The sequence below is a fragment of the Cupressus sempervirens genome, chromosome 1 (genome assembly GCF_028749045.1).
Source record: "Cupressus sempervirens isolate cs-2001-9-10 chromosome 1, ASM2874904v1, whole genome shotgun sequence".
Lineage (NCBI taxonomy): Eukaryota > Viridiplantae > Streptophyta > Pinopsida > Cupressales > Cupressaceae > Cupressus > Cupressus sempervirens.
Window position 1 is genome coordinate 430683012 of NC_143118.1, and position 25278 is coordinate 430708289.

General features: G+C 35.1%; 1 protein-coding gene across 3 annotated transcripts in view; it reads right to left on the reverse strand.

Moving 5' to 3' along the window:
* Nucleotides 1-25278, reverse strand: part of LOC149578117 (S-adenosyl-L-methionine-dependent methyltransferases superfamily protein) — a 182842-nt gene that overhangs the window by 96411 nt on the left and 61153 nt on the right. For all 3 annotated transcript variants that reach the window (XM_089827589.1, XM_089827586.1, XM_089827592.1), the window contains 2 exons: nt 22678-22744; nt 20455-20520 (listed from right to left, as the gene is read on the reverse strand). In XM_089827589.1, coding sequence (XP_089683715.1) covers nt 20455-20520; nt 22678-22744 — 133 coding nt within the window. The remainder of the gene's footprint in view (nt 1-20454; nt 20521-22677; nt 22745-25278) is intronic.

Sequence of the window (25278 nt, forward strand, 5' to 3'; positions counted from 1 at the left end):
AAGTAACTATAGTGCACTTTATGTTATAATTTTAAGTTGAGTTACTTTTAAATTTTTCACTTAAAGTAACTATTTAACTATATAGTTTCATTTTAATTTTTGGTTTTAAAAATCAAATGCTTATTTAAATGTTACTTTAAAATGATGTTTATGTATTATATTTCATAATATGATAAATAAATATTGTTTATGACCCATTTTGTAACATTTTTATAATTTTAAGTGAATTAAATAACTTAAAGTCTTCATAAGTGGACCTTTTTGATGCTATGACATGAAAAATGAAGTTTTTATGTCTAAACATCTAAAAGGTGAGTTGCATTTTAAAATATGCATTCTCCTCCAAAAGTTTTGATTTTACTTGGATGCATTTTTTAAAACATGCTATGCACCCAAAAAGGTCTGATTTTAACTTGTTGCATATTTTAAAACATGCTATGCACCCAAAAAGGTCCGATTTTGATCAAGAGCATGTTTTAAAATGTGTTTTGCCCTCCAAAAAGTTTGATTTTGAAGGAATGAATGTATTTGCTCCCCAAGAACCCGATTTTGCTCATTGGGAGAGATTTACTTGGTGGATTTGCATGAAATCTTCTCCACTGAAGGCATTTTTACTTGGCAATGAGTGTCCTTGCATCAAGAATGGATTTAACATGCTGAAAATTGTTTTTGGAGCTCAATCCTAGGGCACATTTTTGAAGAAAACTCTAAATACCTCCATTTTTTCTCATAACTTGAGTTTTTCTGAATGGATTTGCATGGGATTTGTTCCATTGGAGACATTTTTGGATGGCAATGATTTCTCTTGCTTCTAAAATTGATTCATTTACCTCAAAAACATTTTTGAAAGCTTCATAATGGATCATGTTTTTGAAGAAATTTGCAAAAAAATCCATTTTTGATGCATGTTTTTCCTCCCAACCAAATCGATTTGGCATATTTTGGGGATTACATTGCATTGAAGGTCACATTTTGGTGTTTAATGATCAAAACATTTTGATCTTGCGACATGAAAAAAAATGCTTTTTGCTAAAAACGTCTTGCAAGCATGAACATTCAAAAATGTTGGAATATGGAGTGTTTTTAGGGCACTTTTTGGCATCTTCCAACAACTGCTCCTTATTTTCTGCCCTCTTCCATTCGAATTTGTTGAGTTGGAAAAAGTCCAAGTGTTTGGGAAGAATTTTTCAAACATTGGAGCATCTTTTCCCTTCATTTTTGGCACATGTAAATAGACTCTTTCTTTCTTGCTTTAAATTCGTGCTTATCTTGCTGATTTTATACATGAAATTACTTGATGGTTGCCATTTGTGAAAATCTTTGTCATGGAAAGTGCATTTTTCCTTTACATATGAAGTTTTTATTCATTTTCATGTTTTTGGTTCTTTCCCAAGTCCCAATTTCGAATTTGAGTTTTGAAGTGCATTGCATCTTGGCATGTTTGAGTTATTTTCCAAAGGTATGTTGTTTCTTTTGTGTTTTGTGCTTTGTGCTTGCTTTCCGGTTTTTTCCACTTGGAGAAATTACAAATTCTTTCCCAAGAACTTATTTTTGCTTCATTACATGCGAAAGCATCGTCATATTCCACATTCTGTTTCCATGTCACAACACTTCATCTCTCATTCAACGAAATGCGGTTACATGTTTTTCATCTCATTCGCCATCTGCATATGCATGTAATCCCATTTTCCACTTCCACTTTCACCCATCTCACTTTTCGCTTCCATTCACACGACACGATTACACGAAATGTCTTACGTATAATTGCATCCAAAAGGTCCGATTTTGATTAAAAGTAACATTTTGAAAAGTCAAAAAGATGTCATTTTTACTTCCCATGTACTTTGACTTCTCCTTTTCACCAAAAGCGACTATAAAACTCATTATCTCACTTCCATTTTCCATTTCCAGAACAAATACATGTTTCCGCATCTTTCCATGCTTTCCATCTTAACCTTCATTCACACATACATGTGAAGTGTATTCTTCACCCGCATTCGTGTCTCATTTCATCCTCCACCTCCTGTTGCATGTTGCATTTACATGTACTCATTTTTCATGCAGTAATGCCTTGAAAACGCTAAGTCACTTTTTGAAATCAGCAATTTTCATTTGCACGCATTCCCATGCATTTCACCTTCACGCATTCTCATTTCATTTCTTCCATTTTCTCACTTTCATTACGCTTTCCGCTCATTCCGTTCTACTTTCCGTTCCATTGCATATGCATATGCTTTCTCTTTGAAGTCATTTTGACAGATTTGTGAAGTCTCCAATCCATTTTCGAATCTTCACTGTCGCTCCGAAATTCACTTGTATGGAGATCCCTTTTGATGATGTATTTATGTTTTGGGATTTTTGTGTTGCAGCGAAAGCACAAGACATGTCCTCGCCATCCAAATCCAAAGGCAAAATGAAATATCAATATGATAAAGAATTTGCTCATGCAGCTCCTTCTTTAGTCATATCCATTTTGGATAACATGTTGGACACAAAGATTGGTCATGTGGATGTGGCTGAATTTCTACAAAGAGTTGAAGCTTCGGTTAGTCATGAAATGAAGCGCATTAGGAGAAGCAACATTCACTTGATATCTACGTTTCCTATAGCAACTATAGAACCTGACTTTGTTTATGGATGTGCACAGCGGTTTATTCCCAAGACAAAAACTATCAAAGATGCCGATGGCAAAGTTATCATTAGCCTAGATCTTGAGGTTATAGAACAAATCTTCAAGGTTCCGCATAAATCAGAATGTGTTGATTTGACTAAAGGATCATCATTGGCTAGTTGGAATGAGCAAAAGAGTAATTATCAAAAGTATGTCAACCTTTACTGGTTAGACAATAAAAGAAGCAATTTCTCCAAATGGCCAAAGACTATTCATCAATCAAATTTCAAGTAAGAGTATAAGGATCTCATCATCCTTCTCAATCAGATTTGTGGCCTTAAAGATTCTACTGATTTTGAGCCATGGATGTATAGGTTCATGTTTCAAATTATGGAGAATAAAGAACACATCTTTTGAGGAGAACTTATCAATACTGTACTCTACCAGCAGATACGTAATGTAGGAACATCAGTACCTTTTTACATGAATTCTTATCTAGTTTACATCGTTGTTGCCATGGGATCTTTCTCTGGTCTTTCTACAAAAGGAGATCGTCTTCAAGTTCCTATTTGGTATTACTATGACCAAATCACTTTCGAAAATAGTAAATTCGACTACAAAAAAGTCCAAGATGCCTTCTTTGGACATTTCCGGTGCTTGTTTGATAAGCAGTTGTCTATCAAAAGAGTATCTAATGCAACATGGGAGAAAGTGAACCAATACGGCTGTATTTTTCTTCAATTTCACACTTTCACATACTTGAGAGTTGGATATTTCAAGGGAGAGCCGTATACCTTACCTAGGCATGCTACAGATCGAATCATCCTGATGGAGCTAGCTAGACAGCTCATGGACGTGCAGAGTGGTCAACATGCTTCATATAGGCCTGGTTTTGGCATTACCTTAGCTAAGCCTTTGGCTATTGGCAATTATTCAATCATTTTTGTGCCTAAAGCAAAGAATATGGAAGCAGAGTTGCAATTGATTACCTTGAAGAAGTTCAAGGCCAGATTTGATATTGACTACCGAGAGATGAATTCTCAAATGAAAAGAACCTACACTCATGTTCATCGCATCGAAGAAATCTGGATAGATATGAGGACAGAACTTGACATCATGAAGATGGATTACTGTAGATTAACCTTGCAGCAAGTAATTGATCTTAACATGTTGGAAATCCCTTCAGATTTCCAAGTTGAAGATGATGGCGACATTCTTGATCCGGAGTTTCATCAAGCCGGCTTTGATAAGAAATGCCCTTTTCCTATCCAATGGCAACAAAAGGAAGGTACATCTATCATGGACAGATTTCAATCCATCCTAGTAAACACTAACAAATGGTTGAAAAGTAAAGGCCTTAAAAAAATAAATCCTAAGATGGGCTTGGATTGTGGAAGTTTTGGTCCTCCTAGCAAGAAATCACAACTGGAGATCACAGGAAAAGATGGTGCCTCATCTTCTGATACCAAGGGTTCCCTCAAATTCAAATTGAAGGGTGGAAAAGGAACAAAATCATCTCAAGTTCCTGAGCCAATTCAAAAATCAGTAGCAAAATCAGAAGAAAAATTGGAAACAAAATCTGATAAAGGAGATTCAGAGGAAGGGGAAATCACGATTATATCTCCTCCAAAGCCTGTGCAAGCCTGTACGTCTTCTATACATGAAGAAACCTTTTTGAATGAGGTTGATGATGATGTGGATTCATTTTCCACTGTTTTCACTCCTCTCATTCCAATCTCAGAGGTTAATATCATAGCTCTTCCTATTTCTTCTACTACTCCTCGCATCCCTGCACATGAACAATATGATCACTTAGCAAATGTGTTTGAAGATTTTCCAACTCTTACCAGTGGTCAAGTTTCACAACTTGATACATCTTTGACAGGATTTGAACTTTTCATAAAGGAGTCTTCTCAACATGTTCCTATGCCTTCAGCGGTACAGACTGAATCTTGCTCAATCACTACGGATATACAATCTGGATCAATGCCAATGGTTTCCACTGTATTTTTTTCTGCAGATGAAAGTTTCAGCCTACCTGCATGGTTGAGTAAAATAACAACAAAGAGAAGGAAAGTGGTTGTTCCTCCTGTTAAGAAGACTAAATCCAAATCTTTGAAAGATAAGATTGTTTTCAGAATTTTGGTTGATTCTGATAAAATTAAATTTGTTGAGGTTGTTGAGCCCTTGGTAGATAAACCTGTTGAGGAACTTACTCATTCTGACTACAAGTTTACTAAGGTTGAAGTTGGAAAGCAATCACATTTGGGTTGTTTGCAAGATGCTCAAGATGCATTGGCCAATGTATCGAAAAGCAATCATGAGCTTTGGGAAAAGAAGAATCAGCTGAAACAAGAGATCTCTAATTTGAATGAGGTTATCCAGAAACAATTTTCTCAGAATGTTATTGTTATGTCTCAAACATCTAAAGAGAGAAGGCTGGTTGAAGCTGCCAAGTCTTGGATACAGGAAATCATTTCTGAAGGAGTTTGAGCCATAACAAAGACATTTGCAATTCTTAGGCGTGTCAAAGAGATGAATGAAATGGAGCAAAACTTAATTTCTTCTTTGACTCAACAAGCAGATAACTTGAAGGAAATCCTAAATGCTTGGGATGAAATGGTGAAATTCGATTTGGATGCATTGGTTTCATGTGGCATTCTTCCGTCGTGTGAAATGTCCTTCAGATTTCAAGGGCTCATTGTTTACAAGGAGGAGACATTAAGGAAATTGATCGCAAAGTTGCAGGTGGCCTTTGGAGATTGTCAAGCAGTCGAAACAAGTGTTACTTGTGATTTGGAATAGATGGGATCTCATGTTACTGATGAATCTGGTAATCTTAGTGCAGAAAAGATAGTAAAATCAGAATATACCAACAGGATCAATGCTGATGTAGATTCTGAAGTTTTTGGTTCACATACGATGAACAAGTTCGTCTTGTATAAATCCTTGACAAAACACTTGTTAGATACTACAGCAACAAATTCCAAAATTGTGCAATCAGTAAATGCAAATGTAGTGAGAGTAGAAGCAATATCGAAGACCATGGAAATTGCTGATCTTCTCACAGTGCGTCACATCATTGTCAAATTCAAGGCACTGAGAAACAATCTCTAAGATTGTTGTTTTGTTTTTATTTCATATTAGTAGTTGTAAAGAACGCATTACATAGAAAAACATAATTACATGTCATGCGAATTACATGTATGTAAAAAGATGTAATGCGAGTTGCATATGTAGTTGCATATAACCCTTTATTTTCTTCTGTAGTTAGACTAGGTCAAAATTGGTTGAGTTGCTCCCACTTTTTCCTTCACCTTTTTCTCAACTCCTGTTCCTATATAAGGGAGTACCCCCTCATTGTAAAATCATCATTATCTTTATGCAAGAGAGCCCTGGAGAAATTGTGCCAATAGAACTTTGTTTGTGTAAGCACTATTTTGAGAGAAAGTGAATACAAAGGAGCATTTGAGACTTAACTTTGATTAAGTGAGATTGTTATTTGTGTGAATTGTAAGCTTTGTCTATAATTCATCCAAGTTGTCTTTAATTCATGTTATCTTGTGTTATTGGTAATTGTATCTCATAAATTAAATAGAAAAGAGTTAAGAAGCAATTGAAGCCAGCGCTTTGACCAGGAGCAATTGTGAAAGTGTATAGCTAGAAGCTTTGTCTGTAGCTTATATTTTCTTCTTAATTTGCAAAATAGTTAAGTTATTTTTACTTTTAGGAGTCTTTGTGCCCTAATTGTAAAGCTTTTCCATATAGAAGTACGATCGAACTTAGAGCCAAACCGGTACACTTTCAACTAGCCTTTGAGTTAGTGAAGGTTTATCGGTATCACTGTTTCTAGCCCTTGATTGAAGTGTAGTTAGAGATTCACCTTGCCCATTACTCGCTCCAGGAGTAAGTGGATTCTTTCTTGAAAGTTAAGAAGAAAGGATACTGGCAACACCTTTTTTACAAAATCTCTCAACTTTTTGCTTACCTTGAGTTGATCCTAGGAATGGTGAGAAGAGGGAGCCTTCCCTTCAAGGTAGGCGAGACTCTGTCTCACACGCTATGGCTGGTCATCCTATTTTGCGACTAGATTTTTACCCAAAACTGTTGATTGCAAAATATCCACCCAACAAGTTGGAAGGCAAAGATGAAGACACATTTGCTATGCATGGGTCCAGGTTATTGGTTGATTACTAAGAGGAAAAAGGATGTGATTGAAGAAGACAAGCTTGAAGATTGTGATGAAAATCAGAAATATGTATTCATGTTCAATATGTTTGCTAGAGAAGCACTATTGTCAGCTCATCCTGAAGCTGAATTCGCACAAGTAAATTCTTGAAGACTTGCTCCTGAAATTTGGGTAGCTTTGCAAATTCATATGAAGGCAATAATCATGCTCAAAAGCTAAGTCACAAGGTTCGAGTTCGAGTTCGAGCTCAACAACTATATAAAGTTCGGATGAAGTTTGACAAAGTAAAAAGATTGGAAAAAAAATTAGACATCAAATTCGCCTTATATAATTTTTTTAAAAATCTAAATATTTGATCTTGATTCCTAGTTACGGGAGAGTTTGTGACTTCTTGTTCATAGTATTGCTGAATATTTATGCATTGAAGTTTACGAATTTCATGCAAAGAACTTTTCAATTCAAACATAAAAGTATAAATATATACATATTTATGAATTAATTTATATATACATATTTATGAATTAATTTAATATTTCAAATATATAGCATATATATTCATACATATACACTAATAAACAAATTTACTATAAAAATTAAATTCATTATATACACAAAATTTATAAATTAATATAAAATAACAAACATATAATACACACATACCTTTAAACAAAATTACTAAGTAAAATAAATTCAATATCTATACATATATATATATATATATATACACAATGAAATTTATATATAACACAAAACCTAATTAATAAATACATATATTAAAATTTATTAGTCATTGTTAATGAATCTTTCATTCGCATGTAGGCAAGATATGATAAAACCTTTGCTTGCCATCATGAACAATAGGAGGAAACGCGAGGTTTACATCTGCAGTATGCTTGATAATGCCCATGCTACTCTATCTTGAAGAGCAAAAGATTTACGTTTTTCAAAGATTATTTGAATTTTTAATTACAGTTTGGATTGGTGAAGAAGGGCTTCCGATTTGGAACAAGGTCATTCATTCGTCTAAAATGAAGAATGAAACATGTGAAAAAACCTCGAAATTTTGTTTTGTTTTAAATTTTAATTATAGATAAAATTATGTCCTTTATACAGGAGAACAAGAAGTGTATATGAACGAACATTTTTACGGTATTTTGAAGTTCGTTGAATTCCAAACCTCATGGCTGGAATTCATCAAACCCTATGACACAACTCAGAAGGTTAGATTAACTGGATACGCTTGTATCAAGATGCTAAAATGATGGAAGATGAATCTGTAAGAAATCACTTTGGTAGAATAGTGGAAATTGTTGCAGGAATTAAGACTTGGGGAGAAGAAAAATCTGAAGATGAGGTTATATGGACGATATTGAAGACTTTGACACCTGCATACAAAAAAATAGCATAAACGATAGAACAAGTTATTCCCTTATCATCTAATTTTACAAGAGAGACTCTTCTTGGGAGATTATAGTCAATAGAAAATGTGGATGAGACAAAGTGGAGAATTGCCTAATGTTGAAACTGCTTTCAGCGCATTGAGTGTTCAGCCTATGTTGACAAGGAGAGCAAGTACAAGTGGAGATTATACTAGTAGTAGTTGAACAAGAGCTCAAGAAGAATAGAAGATTGAGGAAGGACTTGTCATGCTTATGAAGAGAGAACCTAAAGGGAACAAAATCTTTAAATGTTGAACTTGCAATGAATATGGTCATTATTCTTCTAAATGTCCTAAGAGAGTAAGAAAGACTAAAAATCTCTACAAATCAAGGAAGCCTAAGTAATGTCTATTTGTGAATTAAATGCTAAAATGGAAGAAATCTTGAGTGAAAGTGATGATGAAATAGAATTTGTTGCTATTAAGGAAGAAAACCCTAAAAAAGATTAAGTTAGAGAAGAAAAAAATTAGTATCACAAGTTGAAAAGAAGAAATCTAATTGGATTATTGATAGTAGTTGTTCCCATCACATGACTAGAGATATGAATAAGTTTGTTGAATTCAATAGCTATGATGGAGGAAAGGTTAGAGTTGGAAATAATGCAGCCTGTCATATAAAAAGAAAAGGATCTATTACACTTGATAGAAAAACTAATACTAATGATATTTACTTTGTTGATGGTTTGAAACAAAGTCTTTTGAGTGTTGGACAGCTAGTGGACAAGGGATATCAATTGCAATTTACAGAGAAGACTTGCATTATAAAAGACAAAGATGGCACATTGATTGGTACTGGTACAAAGACAAGAGCTGATGTATTTCAATTGAATCCTACAAAGATGACATGTTTAGTTACAAAGGTGGATGATAGTTGGTTGTGGCATAAGAGATTTTGTCATATCAACTTTGATAACATTGTGAAGGTAGTACTACATTTGTAGTTAGAGATTTGCCTAAATTGTGAAACCTGCTAACATGGTGTGTAAGGAATGTGTGATGGCAAAGGAGAAGAAAAGTTCATTTCCAAGCAAGAAATTTACATCTGCAAAATTGGAGATTGTGCACACAAATTTGAGTGGTCCTACTAAAACAAAAGCATTCTATAGCGAAAGGTATTTTATGATAGTTGTTGATAATTTCACTAGAATAATGTGGGTAGCATGTCTTAGAGAGAAATCCGAAGCTTTTGAGAAGTTCAAGATATTTAAGAGTACAGTTGAAAATTAATCTGGTTTGAAGATAAAATGTTTGAGATCTAATAGGGGCGGAGAGTTTAAAATGAGTCTAACAATTTTTGTGAAGAAAATGATATTAAGAGACAGCCTTCAACCCCTAAGACACCTGAACAGAATGGGATAGTAGAAAGGAGAAACAGAATAGTGGCAGAGGCAACAAGAGCAATGATGCTTGAGAACAATGTATCTAGATCTTTTGGAGAAAAGCAGTAAATACAGCAGTGTACACTATGAATAGAGTACAAATTAGACAAAACACTAGTAAGACACCTTATGAACTTTGGTTTGGACATACAACCTCAGTTAAATATTTCAAAATCTTTGGAAGTAAATGTTACATTAAGAGAGATAATGATGTTGGAAAGTTTGATTTAAGGAGTGATGAATGTATGTTTCTTGGATATTCATTGAAAAGTAAGGCATAAAGATATTTTAATTAGAGAACTAAGAAAATTGTTGAGAGCGCAAGTGTGAGAGTTGATGAAAAGTTTAGAATTCAAGAAAGGATACTTGATTACAATTCTAATGAAAAAACTAATCCAAGGCCTGATAGAGAAAATGTTGATCAGGATTTATTTTATGAGATTGACACTGGTTTGGAGAATGAAATTCAGAGAGAAGCACAAAAAGAAGAACCAAGATCGGAACCGAGAGCTGGAATTAGAGTTGAAGCGATGACACCTAACAGACATTTGCTAAAGAATCACCTTGTTGATTAGATTATTGGTAGCAAAGATAGAGGAGTTATGACAAGGAACAAGGTACAAGAAGAACGATGTTTGACTTCTCAAATTGAACCTAAAAGTGTTAATGAAGCTAGTAAATATGATTTTTGGATTAAAGCTATGAAAGAAGAACTAGAGTAGATTGAAAAGAACAATACGTAGGAATTGGTTCCTAGACCTAAGGATAAGAATGTTATTGGAACTAAATGGGTACTAAAAAACAAGATGAATGAACAAGGTGACATTGTGAGAAACAAAGCAAGATAGGTATGTAAAGACTATTCACAACAAGAAGGAATTGTTTGAAGAAACATTTGCACCTATTGCTAGAATAGAGGCAGTAAGAATGTTTTTTGCATATACAGCTAACAAGAATTTTAAAGTGTATCTAATGGATGTCAAATCAGCTTTTCTAAATGATGAACTCGAAGAAGTATACATTGACCAGCCTGATGGTTTTCCTTTGACAAATAAAGCGGATATGGTTTGCAAATTGAAGAAATCATTGTATGGACTGAAACAAGCACCTAGAGCCTGGTATGTGAGATTGGATAAGTATCTGATAAATCTGGGATTTGCAAAAGGTAAAGCTGATAGCAATTTGTATTTGAAGAAGATTGACAATGGCTTACTAATTGTTGAGGTATTTGTGGATGACATAATCTTTGGAGGAGATGATGAAGCAAGTGAAGCATGTGAGATGAGTATGAATGGTGAGATGAAGTATTTCTTAAGATTGCAAATTGTTCAGAACAAAGATGGTATCTTCATATCACAAGCTAAGTATCTTAAAGACTTGTTGAAGAGATTTGGTTTGGAAAGTTGTAAACCTGTTGGAAAACCTATGGTAACTGGTCACAAATTGTCTAGTAAAGATGAAACCCCTACTGTTGAGCAAAAAAAGTATAGCTCTATGATTGGTAGATTGCAATACTTGACACACACTAGACAATTTTCAGTTGGAATTATGGCAAGAGTTCAAGCAGATCCAAAAGAGTCACATTATGCAGCAGTAAAAAGCATTTTCAAATATTTGAAGCGTACACTTGATTATAGATTATGATAATGAGATATCAAATGATTTTATTTTAGACACATACATTGATGTGGATTGGGTAAGAAGTGTAGATGACAGAAGAGCACTAGTGGTGGAGCATTCTTCTTGGGAGGAAGATTGGTTTCTTGGCTAAGCAAGAAACAAGACTATATTCCACAAAGTATGACAAAAGGAGAGTATGTAGCAGCAGCAAAAAGTTGTAATCAGATCATATGGATGTAACAAATGCTGAAAGACATTGGGATTGAGTTTATAGAGCCTATTCTCATATATTGTGATAACACAAGTATAGTGAGTATGTCAAAGAATCCAATTTTATATTCAAAGACAAAGCACATATCTATTAACTATCACTTTTTGAGAGAGAAAGTTGCAGAGAAAGAGATCATATTGGAGTATGTTAGCACAAAGGAGAAAATAGCAAATATATTTACAAAACTTTTGGCAAAGGACACATTTGAGTACTTTTGAGGTATGCTTGGGGTTATGCCCCAGCCTACTTTTGAGTAGTTGATGCAGAGATTGCATCAATCTAGTGGTAACAGAGCACTACTTCTCTTATCTGGACTGGATGCTTGATGCTTCCTTTATGGCGGAGTATCTATGTTTGAGTTGAGTCATTAAGGACTCTTGGTAACTGGTAGTTAACAATGTCTTTGGACACTTGAGCTTATTGCAAATCTTATGAAGAAAATTGATATAATGATACCTTTGTCATTGATGTCAATGGCGGAGAGTAATACATGAAAAACATCCTTGTATATTGATTAATATCAATGGGGGAGAATAACACATGAAAAATCCTTTGGAGAGAGTAGCACATTAGATATTCATTATTGATGTCAATGGGGAGAGATGTCCCTAAAGGAAAGATTTGATTGATGAAGAAAATTTGAAGATTTGATTAATGAAGAGGAATTGAAAAGATGTTGATGTATGGAGCAGATTAACACGTTCCTTATGCATGATGGTTACAGTACATATCACATTAATGGATAGCATAAATGGGGGAGCGGTTGCAGCTGAGATATTTGGTATTCATGGAACTTAAATGTTTTTCATCTATGTTGCCAACAATGCCAAAGGGGGAGATTGTTAAGCATGAATGTTGATGGAATTCCTATAGGGGAGTATCCTAGCATTGTTGGACACATGATTCAGAGCTTGTGTGTGTTGGTTCCCAAACCGCAGATTAGAATCCTACGAGCCTTACCTGCTCGATGCTGGGATATCCAATCGATTAAGGCCAACTTGATAGGATTGATCGATGCGATACAAATTCCCTGCGCTTCTAGCTCTGCAAAACCAAAGTGGGTGTACCTAATCCTAAACAAAACACTTGAGCCCAGGATGCCTATAACAAATTGATTAGAACACAAAAATAATGAAAGCTTTCAAAATGGAAAGAATTATAGAAAGCTTTGAGATTGCAAATTACGAATTAAGAATGATAAATGTGATACAATCCTCATTGAATAATATAATAGTACTAAATGTATTTCATAAATTTATTATTGATATGTACTAAATGTATTTCATTGACTCCTACCAAGGTCCATCCTTTCACAAGGAACTCTTATATTAATACATCATCTTGTGGGTACCATCCCCACCGAGGTCTTCCCTCTGATCAAGGGTTTCCCTAGTTAACAAATCTGGTGTTATTGTGTATGGTTATCTTCCTGTGGTTATTGCATCTACTGTTTTGGAATTAATAAGGATATTGAGAGTTGTTTTAATTGCATAATTGATTCAACCCCCCCCCTCCCCCGCCCCCCCCCTCTCAATTATCTTGGTGGACTTTACTTTCTAACAATAATTTATTATTATTTATTTATTTCACTTGTAATTATAATTATATTTTTTAATTGTAATTATGATTGTATTTTAATATTAAATTTTTATTATTATTTATTTGTTTTCGTAATGTTATTATTATATTATATTATATAATATATTATCATTTCAATAATATATTATTGTATTACGATCATATTATATTGTTTTATTTATTAAATTATAATTTTATTAAACTTTCATTCAAACAAAGGGGTATGACCAACCATAAGGCTTATTAACTAATTGGTGTGGACACTGATCGTCTCATTTTTTTTAATCGAGATGTTTAGTTCGATGAAGAAAACAGGCATTTTCAGCCCACTTCTCTTGTTTTGAGTCCAAAAGATTAGCCTCTCAAGGCTAAGGATTTAGGTGCTCAACTTTCCTTAGCTCTACCTAAAGGGAGGGATTCTAATGATTTTGAAGCAAAGGTTATTGAATCACCTCAGCATGGTCTTGCTCCACTAGAATATCCTAAAGACAAATTGGATTAGCATCATCTTGATTTGGACCCATGTGCTTCTACTCTTCGACCTAGGCGGTGGGAAAAGACCATTGGTGTTGTTCAAGATGATGATCTATTGAGGTTAGTTCTTCTAGAAGCAAGAGAAAAAATTCTACAATTAATTTTTCTCTTATAGAAAATCTTCAAAGTGTTTGTGATCCTCAAACTTACTCAAAGGCCAAAGGAATACTTGAATGGGAAAGGGTTATGGAAGACGAACACCGTCGTCTTTTGAAGAATAAGGGTTTTTTCAAATATTCTATCTAGAAAGAAACTTGCTGGCCACAAATGGATTTATTAAGTGAAGTAAAGGTTGATGAAACTCTTGATAAGTAAAAGCCTCAATTGATGGCTAAAGGGTTCAAGCATCAACAATGTGGGGATCTTTGCTGCTACAATGAAATTAGCACCATCTGGCCAGTTATGGCCATTGCAATACAATGTGATTGGACAGTCCATCAAATGGAGGTCAAGAGTGCCTTCCTCAACAGTGATCTAGAGGAAGAATTATATACATTGCAAACTCCAGGTTTCAAAGTTGTGGGTAGTATACAAACTAGTGAAGGCTCTCTATGGCCTTAAAGGCTCCTCAAGAATGATACATCAAAATTGACAAGTATTTCGTTGAGCAAGGCATTTAGAAGATTTCCTTGATCCCAACTTCTACATCAAGAACACTAGAAGTGAAATTATCCTTCGCATTAACTATTTTGATGACCTAATCATTACTGGTAGTGCACCACATTTGATTGTACAAATCAAAAAGAATTTGTACCAATCATTTGATATGACAAATTTGAGACTTCTACATTATTGTCTCAGTGTAGACGTTTGGCAAATAGGTGGCAGTATAATTATCTCTCACTCAATGTATTCCAAGAGTTTGCAAGATAAGTTCAAGATGACTAATTGCAAGCATGGAGAAATGGTTGAAACGATCAGCCAAAATAAGATTCACCTGTGGTAAGTGAGTAGGCATTCAAACAACAATTTGGCAGCCTTATCTTAGAACCACTGTACCAGATCTCAAGTATGTTGTGAACTACATATCTCACTTCATGACAGCCCCTAAAGACAAACATTGGGTTGCAGTAAACTGTGTGCTGAGATATGTGAAATACACCTAACTTTGGTGTTTTATATAGCAGAAGCAACGATCCTCGGCTGATTGGATTTACACACTCAGATTATGCCGTTCAATTGATGATAGGAAGTTTGCTTCTCGGTATCTCTTCATTCTTGGCACCAACGTAGTTACAAGGACCAATAAGAAGTAGCAGGCAGTAGCTCTTCCCTTGACAGGAGCAAAATATTGGGGAACTACAAAAGTAGCATGTCAAGCAATTTGACTTCAAAGGATGCATTCTAACATGAAATGTCTCAAGTAGGTCCTTCACCCTTTTCCTGTGGCAATCAAGGGGTGTTGCAATTCACCAAGAATCTAGTCTTCCACAAGTGCACCCAACATTTTCATCTTAACTATCAATTCATCCACAAGCTTGTAGAGATGGATCAATACAATTGCAGTATGTTCCAATTTAGGATTAGACCACAAACATCCTCACCAAGTCTTTGAGCCCAACCAAGTCCATAAAATTTAGGGGGAGCTTGGTGTATTTGATAGGATGACCATTGTTGTAACCCTGCTGCCCCTTTGCCCTATGTTTCATCCTGACATCCAAGTATTCTATGAAAGTCATTCATCCCCTAATTGTAACCAATCCTGATATATTTCTTCTTGTAATTCTATATTGGAAGGCTCTCTTTCAGGTTGTGGATTCCTAGGTGTAAAAGTGGGCATGGACGGCCTTGAGGTTGTAGAACCCTTGGGCTGATTACTAACTAAATGAACCACCATTTCTTCCTGCATTATTCTGACTTTGATTAAGATTGTGGGTCATAAACTGGATCATCAAACTGGTCATACGATTAACATTATTCTGCATATCTTGTTGGCTCCTAAGCAAAGCTGCAATAAGATTCCTAGTATCATTTGCTTCCCCTGTGTTATTATTTTGTTCAAAGATTATTTCTTCGTCTGTTTTTGTATGGCTATCTTCAATGTCAATCTGTATGGATAAACTAGATGACTCTATTGAAGTGTAAGGATCCCTGTTTTGTCTGACTCCAGTATTACAGAAATTACAATTTCCCTTTTGAATATGTCTGGATTATATGATTGTCCCCACAGGCTGGCAGGACTGATGGCTCTGATACCACTGTAAAGTTCCAACTTCTATAATAAAATTTCAGCCTTATTAATGGAATGATTCTGTGCAAATATTCAGAGCAAACATTCTGGCACAAAGAACCTCTTTCAAATGTATAAATAATTACTATAGTCTGAAAATACTGAATATTAAAGACAATTTATCAACAAAGGAGTATATTGTAGGCTTGATTTACTGAATACATCTGATATAATTGAATGACATCAGCAGAGTATAGACAACATATACCTGATTATCAATTGTATCAGCCTGATTAAACAGAAAGATAATTAGATTAAGCAAATCAGAGAAGTAATACCCAATGCCGCCTAGTACTCTTCCGATTACAATTCGCTGCTCAGCAATTACGGAATATATTCATTCCTCATTGATGTAAGCGTGTCCCTAGATAATGATGACACACCCTGATACTGGTCTCTGTTTGTAGATATAATCTTCAACAGAAGATTCTTCGTTCTGCCCGCCTTAAAAGGAATATGCAATTGTTCAGAGAACCCACTAATTATCATCCAAGCACCACCTGATATTACCAGAGTCTTCACCTTTTACCATGCATGTGAACAAGTTAGTCTATTATCTTATTCTGATCCTCCTGAGTGGCTCCCACGCAATCACAAACCTGCTTCACGCGTAAACGACAATATCCCTTTCAATTGTGATACTCCATTAATAATATACTGTCATATATGACCATGTACTTCCGCTGAAAATTCTGGCCATTTCATACAATTAAATCATTAATATTGACTCCACATGCGATAAGGCGTTATTCCACACAGGGCAACAACTTCGATTTTTCCTTTTCCAGAGGTCTTTGCTTACTACTTTCCACTAGGCCAATTTTAAAGAACTGACAAAAAGATTATTCTTACACTGAATACTTCAATTTCCATGAGTTTGTCTTCATTTAAGTCCTGCCTTCTTCCTTCGCCAAACTGGCTTTAAAAGAGTGATATTCAGTTTCTATTCCCGTAGAATACCCAAAAACTGTCTTATTAAATAATAATAATAGTTAAACTATTAATATGTTTTCTAATTTCCTTATTCAACTTTATTTATTAATTATAATATATTAGTTCATAAAAGTGACACTAATATAATATAATGAACATGATATTTATATTTATTGTCTTTCAGAAAGACAATTCTGAGGATCATTACAATTTGATTATTATTTAATGCTCATTTAGTTGTAATTAGTTGAGTTTAATTGAATTAGATAGTTTCTATTTCTATATTTTGTTTATGATTGTTTCTTTTAGAAACCTTGTCTTGTAATTGCCTATATGTACAACCCATTTTCATAATTCGATCAAGTGATTACTGTTTCATCCTTCACAATCCACCACTTTCAAAAACATTTCCCATTTAGGGGGCAATACAATAACACTGATCAATGAGTGATCTCTTGATTCCTTCCATCTATCAAATATGATGGACATCCTAGTTCATCTTCATGTGTGCAAAATTAGAGTATATGCTCCTCCATCCACTCAATAAAGCACAAACAATTGGTATCTGAAAAGGGAGAGAAGTTAATTTAAATGCGGTCCAACTTGCACCTTTTTCGCACAAATCAAATGACTAGAAGAGAACGTGTCAGCCGACTGGATGGTCCCGACGGTATTTCTGTAGCCGACGGAATGATTGTCGTCGGTGTTTCTATATTCTGTAGCCGACGAGTAAATAGTTTGTAGCGGATATAATGTTTGTGGTCGACGAACTCCTTTGGAAAGGTTCGGCGGATAGTATTTATATCCCGTCTGGGATCATTGTAAATCATCTTCTATCTTCTACTAATTGATCTTATGAAGCATAATGTAACGTCTGGCATATGCGAATATAATTTTGCTATTCTGTTCCATTGTCTGTATGCTTGCAGGCATGGACTTTCTCTGTACCAGAGGCACTGGGAGTAGGTGTTGGCCGGGAGGCTGTCTTGGTGGATGCGTAGAGAGCTCGGGAGGAGCTAATCACCCAGTTGGAGGCAGTGCAGCGACACTTGGCTCAGGGTACCGAGGAATTGAAAACAGAGAAAGCAGCACAGGTGGCTATCAAGGTCAGCTTCATTGAGGAGACAGTATTGTGTTAGCAGAGGCTACAGATGTAATGGGATGAATGTGGAAGTAACGTGACAGAAGCAGATTTTTCTTGTTGTAGTCACTCTGTTAATGTATTTTGTTTGTTAATTTGTCTCAGATATTTTGTTAGTCGTCAGGAGACGACTTTTCTTTTTGGGGGGGATGGTGTCAACCAATTGGATGGTCCCGGCGGTGTTTCTGTAGCCGACGGAATGATTGTCGTCGATGTTTCTGTATTCTGTAGCCGACGGGTAAATAGTTTGTAGTGGATATAATGTTTGTGACCAACGGACTCCTTCGGGAAGGTTCGGCAGATAGTATTTATATCCCATCTGGGATCATTGTAAATCATCTTCTATCTTCTACTAATTAATCTTATGAAGCATAATGTAATGTCAAGCATATGCGAATATAATTCTGCTATTTTGTTCCATTGTCTGTATGCGTTCATTTATTTTACCTGTACGGTAAACAGAAGGGACAATGAAGTTGTCAGATGGAGAGCCAATGCATATGACTTGCATACTTCCATTGCCCAACAATTTTCAGTTTTCAAGAGTCAAATCGCAAGCATACTTATAGTGCACCTATGGTTGGCACTGATGATAATAATCTTTATGGAGACCCATATGGCATTGATTGCTGATTTTATCATTTCATTATTGAACAAACAATAATTACTTATCATGACATCCAAGTTTGACAAGTTGACATTGAAGTAGTATTTATGATTTTATGGCTAAGTTTGTTTGCTATAGTGTTAATATGCAAGTTATGTAGTATTCTAAACTTAATTCAAGTTTTACTATCTAGGCTGTACATTTGTGTGTGTGTGTGTGAGTTTTATATGTTTTCTGGATAGATGTACCCAAAAATAACTCAATCCAAAAAAGTTGCCATACTGATGTACTTGATGTTAATGTCTAGTAGCTTCAGGAGACATCATTATACCTGTGATGGATATGCAATTTTCTTTGTTGATGATTATCTTGTTCTCACGCTTCTCAGATCAGCTATGTTGAGCTATTCCTTCCATTCTATGCTACCCTCAATAGTGTTGCTGATCAGGGACTTCTGTTTTGCTTCATGTTTGTGTTTTCAAAAGCAGCCTGTTTTTCTTCTGCCGTCAACTTGCATCCAGTCTTATATTTTTACTTTTGGTTATTGGGGGAACAATTGTGCATTTGGCCCCAGCATTCAGCCTTCTTCATATCTATCATTTTTCGTTTCACGCCTTTGTGTTTATGATATGGTGTGTTTGTATAACCATAGCCAGCATATTTGCCATCCTGTCATTAACTACATTACAGAGGTACACACACTTGATGACTCGGATGTTTAGGAAGCTGAAACGGCAACCATTTGTAACTGTCACCATTCATGGAGACTCAAGTTCAAGTGTTGTCTGGTAAAAAGTTTTTGGTTACTCCCGCATTTGCCAAAAAGAAAACACTTATGTCAATTTTGTATTCAATGTTCAGGTATAATGATCGACATTCTTTCTGTATTGCTAAGCAACAGGATTCAAGAGTGATTTTTGGTTTTGATATCAACATGTCTATTCTGTTGCATCTTCTGCAGTTATTCTCAAGGATTATCTTGGGGGTGCTGATTCTTCTGTATTTGGTATTGATAAGATACAATAAGGTGCTTTGTGTACTGTTGATGTTAAGAAGATCATTTTCTTTCATTGTATATAGTATACTTCTGATGACTGTTGAGAGTTTACAATCTCTGAGAAATATTATTATTCTGATTAAGCTTGAAAGTTCTCTATTCAGATTTTGAGTGTTCAATTAAGAACCAATTTTTTGGGTGTGGCTGGGTTTTTCCCCTCAGGTCAGAGGGTTTTCCCAGGGTAAATTTTTGTGTTATCTGTCCTTGTGTGTCTTTGAGTTTCAACATTTTGTTTCTATGCCATTCTCGTTCTAATTTTAACACCTGATACCCTGGTTCCAAACCTGAACAGGTCACTTAGGTCCAAACCATTACAGTTTTGCACAAACAGGTGATATAGACTTCATGTACTGCTCAGAAATATATATATACACATAAATGTGTGCACGCATATACATACATGCACGCACGCACACACCACATGTTTTTTGGACAGATGTGCCCAAAAAGAACCCAACCCAAAAAAGTTGCCATGCTGATGTACCTGAGAACCTGAACTAAAAACCTGAACAGGTAAATAGGTTCAAAGATCAAACCATTATAGTTTCACAAAAATAGGTGATATAGACATCAAATTTTAATCATGTACTGCTCAGAACCCCAGTTTGCAATTTTGCACTGCCCCTTCCAAAATACTCCAACAATGAAATGCTAGCTTTCTCAGAATATTCAATGCTCTGTATATACAATAAATTATAATAGCCATTCACTAATGTTAAGCACTTAAGACAACCCAGGTATTACTAACCTGTGGAAAATAAATAAAGAATGAGAAATTATTTATTGGATGAGTTACAACCATACAGCGTATACTGTAACATGAATGAGAGATATAAACACTAACAGTATGTTGCATAGAGATGTACCAGAAACTTGACAAATACCATTGATGCATCCCACACTGTTGTCCCCAAATGCTTGGAATTTGGATCCTAAAATATAAATTCCATAAATGATAAATCAGTACTAATTGATAAAATTTGCACATAACATATCACCTCATTAAGAGTATAAAAAATTGATGTATCAAGCATTATTTATATATTGTATTTAAGGCTGCATTCTAATTTTAATAATTAACAACAACAATCAGCTTGTCAAACATGAAACTACGTAGAAATGCAATGAACTACTAAAACACTGGTTAACCACACAACTTGGAGAGAGAGAATTTGCTCCGCTAGAGTTTGATGAACTCTAAAAGTGGCTATGTGGTTTTCAATTTTCAGTGATTCAGATTAAAAAGCTTCCAGTTTTTATTATTTCTTATTCCATAATCCACTGTGGATTACAGAGGAAATAAGCCTATGTTTTTGAGCTGGACCATGACATATTGGAAGACAATATTCTGATGATAGCCATGAATGTGGTCAGCTGATGTAACATTGTCTCGCCATAACAAAGAAATAAATTCACATGAAAGAAGAGGAAAACAATCAAGTTGATATGCATGAGCTCCAAAAGCCAGAATAAAATTATCTTGCAAAAAGCACAGGAAAAAATCAGAGGAAAATGGAAAATTTAATCAAACTGGACAGGAAGAAAAGATGCTGTAAAGAAAGATTGACAACGACATGCAAGAGTACCAGAAACACAATATGTTAAAAAAGCAATTCAGGAAGATGATGAAATTTGCAGGCACTATACTTTTAAATGGGCCAGTTATACAATCCCAAACCATTCCCAAGAAGGAATGAAAGAGATGCAAAATGTGGGGGATCAAAAAGAAGCATATGAGGATAATCAGGAATGGTGTCCTTTCTTGAGGAAGGTTCAGATCAGGAGCACAGCAAGAATCAGGGTCGAGCAAAAGGGAGCTAAAGAAGGGGAAAATGAAGATCAATCAATTTCTAGGTAGAAGTGAATCATCAGATGTTAGACCAAACAGCTATGGAAGAGGTAGTATACATGACAAGATAAATGAGGAAGCTAAAGAAGATGTTGCAGCAGGCACTCAATCTCCACTCAAGAATATGCTTACAAAGGATCTACAAGCCAGGACCTCAAACTGAAGATTATTTCAAATTGAGAAAAAAGTCATGATAAATAGCTTGAATGCAAAGGAAAACAAAGGAAAAGCTTGCGTGAAAAGAAAAACAAGCAGGATAACACTCACTTGCAGTGAAAAATCAGAATAAGACTTGCATGTAGAATAAAAAAACAGGAAATTTTCCAAAAACTTATAAGCAAAATGACTTCTGTAAGCATCAGCTCTGTATTTTAGGGCAGGATATGTTTCTATTTCCAAGACAAGGCTAGGTGAAATTAGGGAGCTTCCGAGCAAGGCAATGCAGTCCACATGGGTGTTCCAACTGCTTAGTGGTTTCAGTAGTAGTGTTGTTATTTATCATCTAAAGTTTAAACGATAGAGCACAAATGTTCATTCTTGGATGGATTTTCCAGCTTAGTTGAGTCCTTGTCTTTACTTTATCTAAGCAGTTACCATGGCAGTCATCATTACCATGGTCTAATTGTAAGACTGTATCATTTCTGAAGTTATTTGAATCTGCAATTTTCATAAGAAAAGAAATTGTAAGAACAAAATTCAAAATTTGGGCAGACCGAGGTTTTGAAGATGTCGGGCAAAGTGCCCATGTCCCAGTTTTCTGGATATTACTGTCCTTAAAGGTTGGGCAGCATGCTTGCACCACAAATATCAAAATAATGACTATTATAAGGTGGAATGTATTATAGTGGAGGCACAAATTATCCGAGCAAAAGGAAGCCAGCTTATACATTATGGTAACAGCTCATGAGAGTCAAGCATTGGCTTCACAAGGCAAGACCTGACAGCACAAATATTATGAAGAGATATATGTGAACCTCATTTATTTTGACCCAATTAAATTCAACAAAGATAATTTACATATCTTCAAATTATTAATGTGACTGAAGAAGTTCACTAAAAAGTTCTTTATACAAGATGTTTACATCAAGTGATGGCCATTGGTCACAATAAATCATTCCAACCAAAACGAAGAACAAGAACAATCTAAAAGCATTCTACAAAATAAAACAAAATATATTTCCTACCAAGAAAAACAATTTCTCAACAGAAATTTCAAAGACATTTAGAAGAATGTCCATACCTGTGCAAACTGTAGCAGCTCACCAAAAACTTCAAATTGGATCACAGATGTATGAGGAGAATTATATCTACAAAATAAATTCCATTCATCAAGGTAAACTAGATGTGTACATTTTTACTATTATGCAATGAATGGAACTTACTACTGTGTGTTTTGAGCAAAAATATTCTTCCCCATCATTAGATTAAAATTTTAAATTGCCAAACAACACTATTTCTACCTAAAGAATAATATTTAGGACAAGTGATTAAATCATATAATACAAGCAAAAGAACTAGTATATGGGAGTTTCTAAGCCATTATTTTATTTGAACATCATCCTATGTAGGTAAAAGTACTTTTCTTTACAATAGACAGGTGTCTCAAATTCTTTTTAGATTTTGTCCCTAATTAACTCACCTGGGCATTCACCCAAAACTTAGCATGCATGTGGTGGATTCCAACAGTAAAAGTAACTAATACCACATCCAAACTTTAAGTTCAACTCTATTTTCCCCTTTCACTTAAATATCTCCATCCATATTGTCACACTAGTTATCATGCCTATTCGTCAAAGACTGATAATACTGTAGCTCCTTTTATGACAATGTTAAGAAGAAATTCATTCTAGTAAAGCATGCCTTTGACCTTCTCAAGCATGCCATTATGCATACACCTTTACTTGTAACGCCTGATTTCTCCTAGTTGTTTGTCATTGCAAGTGATGCTTCTAGAATTGGCATAATGTTGATATAAGAAGACCCTTTAAGTTCACTAGCAGGCAACCATGGCCAATAATCTAGAACATATAAGAAAAAATTGTTAGCCATTCATCATTGTGTTATAATTCATTCAAAGCCATATCACCATATCTTTTGGGGCAACATTTATAAATCAAGGCAGACCATCATGGCCTTAATTGTTTCTTGAATCAGCAAGACTAAAAGACCAAGGAAAACATCTACGAAGAGTTTTGTAGTAAATGCCCATCTCACAAATTCAAAGACCAAGGAACTATTAGAAAGTAACGTCCACCAAGATAACTGAGAGGGGAGGGGTGAATCAGTTATCAAATTAAAACAACTCTTATTAACCTTATTAAATCTGAAACATGTAATCAGAAAGTGCAACAATCATAAGAAGATAACCATACACAATAACACCAGATTTGTTAACTAGGGAAACCCTTGATTAGAGGTAAAACCCCGGTAGGGATGGTACCCACAAAATGATGTATGAATATATAAGTTCCTTGTAAGAGGATGGACTTTGTTAGGAGTCAATGAATTGCAATCAATACATGTCAATCCTTGTTAGGAGATTTTGAATCTCTATTAGGAGTTGTGAAAGGAAAAAGGACCCACTATCCAAACAACTTTAGAGGAAAGACCACTAAACTCATTGTCTAATTGGCCTTAGTACTATCCTTCTCAGAATAATACCAATTAATAACTTGTCCTCAGCAACCTCTTTGCCAAATACAGTCTCTTTGTCAACTCACCTTGCCTTAACCGCACCAAACACTTCTCTCATCAAAAGATATTCAATATTAAGTTCATTGAAAATCGCATACAAGTTTGCATACTCGCATTACACAAATATCCACATTGGATCTCACATATTCCACACTCTACCTCAAGGAAAACATCTTTCCTTTATACCGTGTCCTTAAACAAATTATTGAGTCGGACTTCAGGTTTTCCCAATTTACAATTACAATATAAGACCACCTTAAGATATTTCAATACACGTTAAATTACAATATTGCAACTTTTCACAATTACAACCAAACTGTCAGCTCGCAGTCTTCATAACTCTTCACATGATGCTTATCGGGATGTGAACGTTTGACTACTGTATCTTCATCATGTCTTCTTCCTCTGTACAGCCACACTTAACTAGATTCTATCTTTGTTAGGAGATATAATCAAAACATCAACAACTGCTTCTCAAGAACTTTGTCTGAATGTTGTCTTCAATAATTCTCGAATAACTATCATCTGTCTTCATATTTCCGCATGCATACTTAACCACATCATCAGGACACTCTATAGAACACATCCTCAACTACACATAGCCTCATCTTCAATCCTTTAACCGCGCTACCTCAATCTTTGTCTGTTGCTCAGTCAACCTTACAGAATAACATATATATACATCAATGACAAACACAGTCATGAATGCAACATATGATCATTGTACTAACTCTCCAGTAATGTTAGGATACTCTCCCATAGGAATTCCATCAGCATTCATGCTAACAATCTGTCCCTTTGGCATTGATGGCAACATAGATGAAAAACATCTAAGTTCCATAATACCATGTAGTAAAATACTCACTGATGCAACTACACACTGAACTATAATCACATTCTTTTAAAATCCTTTTCATCAATCAAATCTGAATCTCACAAGACTTCTCCCCCATTGATATTAATCAATGTGCTACTCCCCATTGACATCAATATCATAAGATGTTTTTCATGTACCAATCTCTCCTCCAATGTACCATTAGATGTTTTTCATGTACAACTCTCCCCCATTGACATCAATGACAAAGGCATCATTACGTCAATTCTGCTGCACAAGATCTGCAATAAGCTCAAGTGTCCAAAGACATTG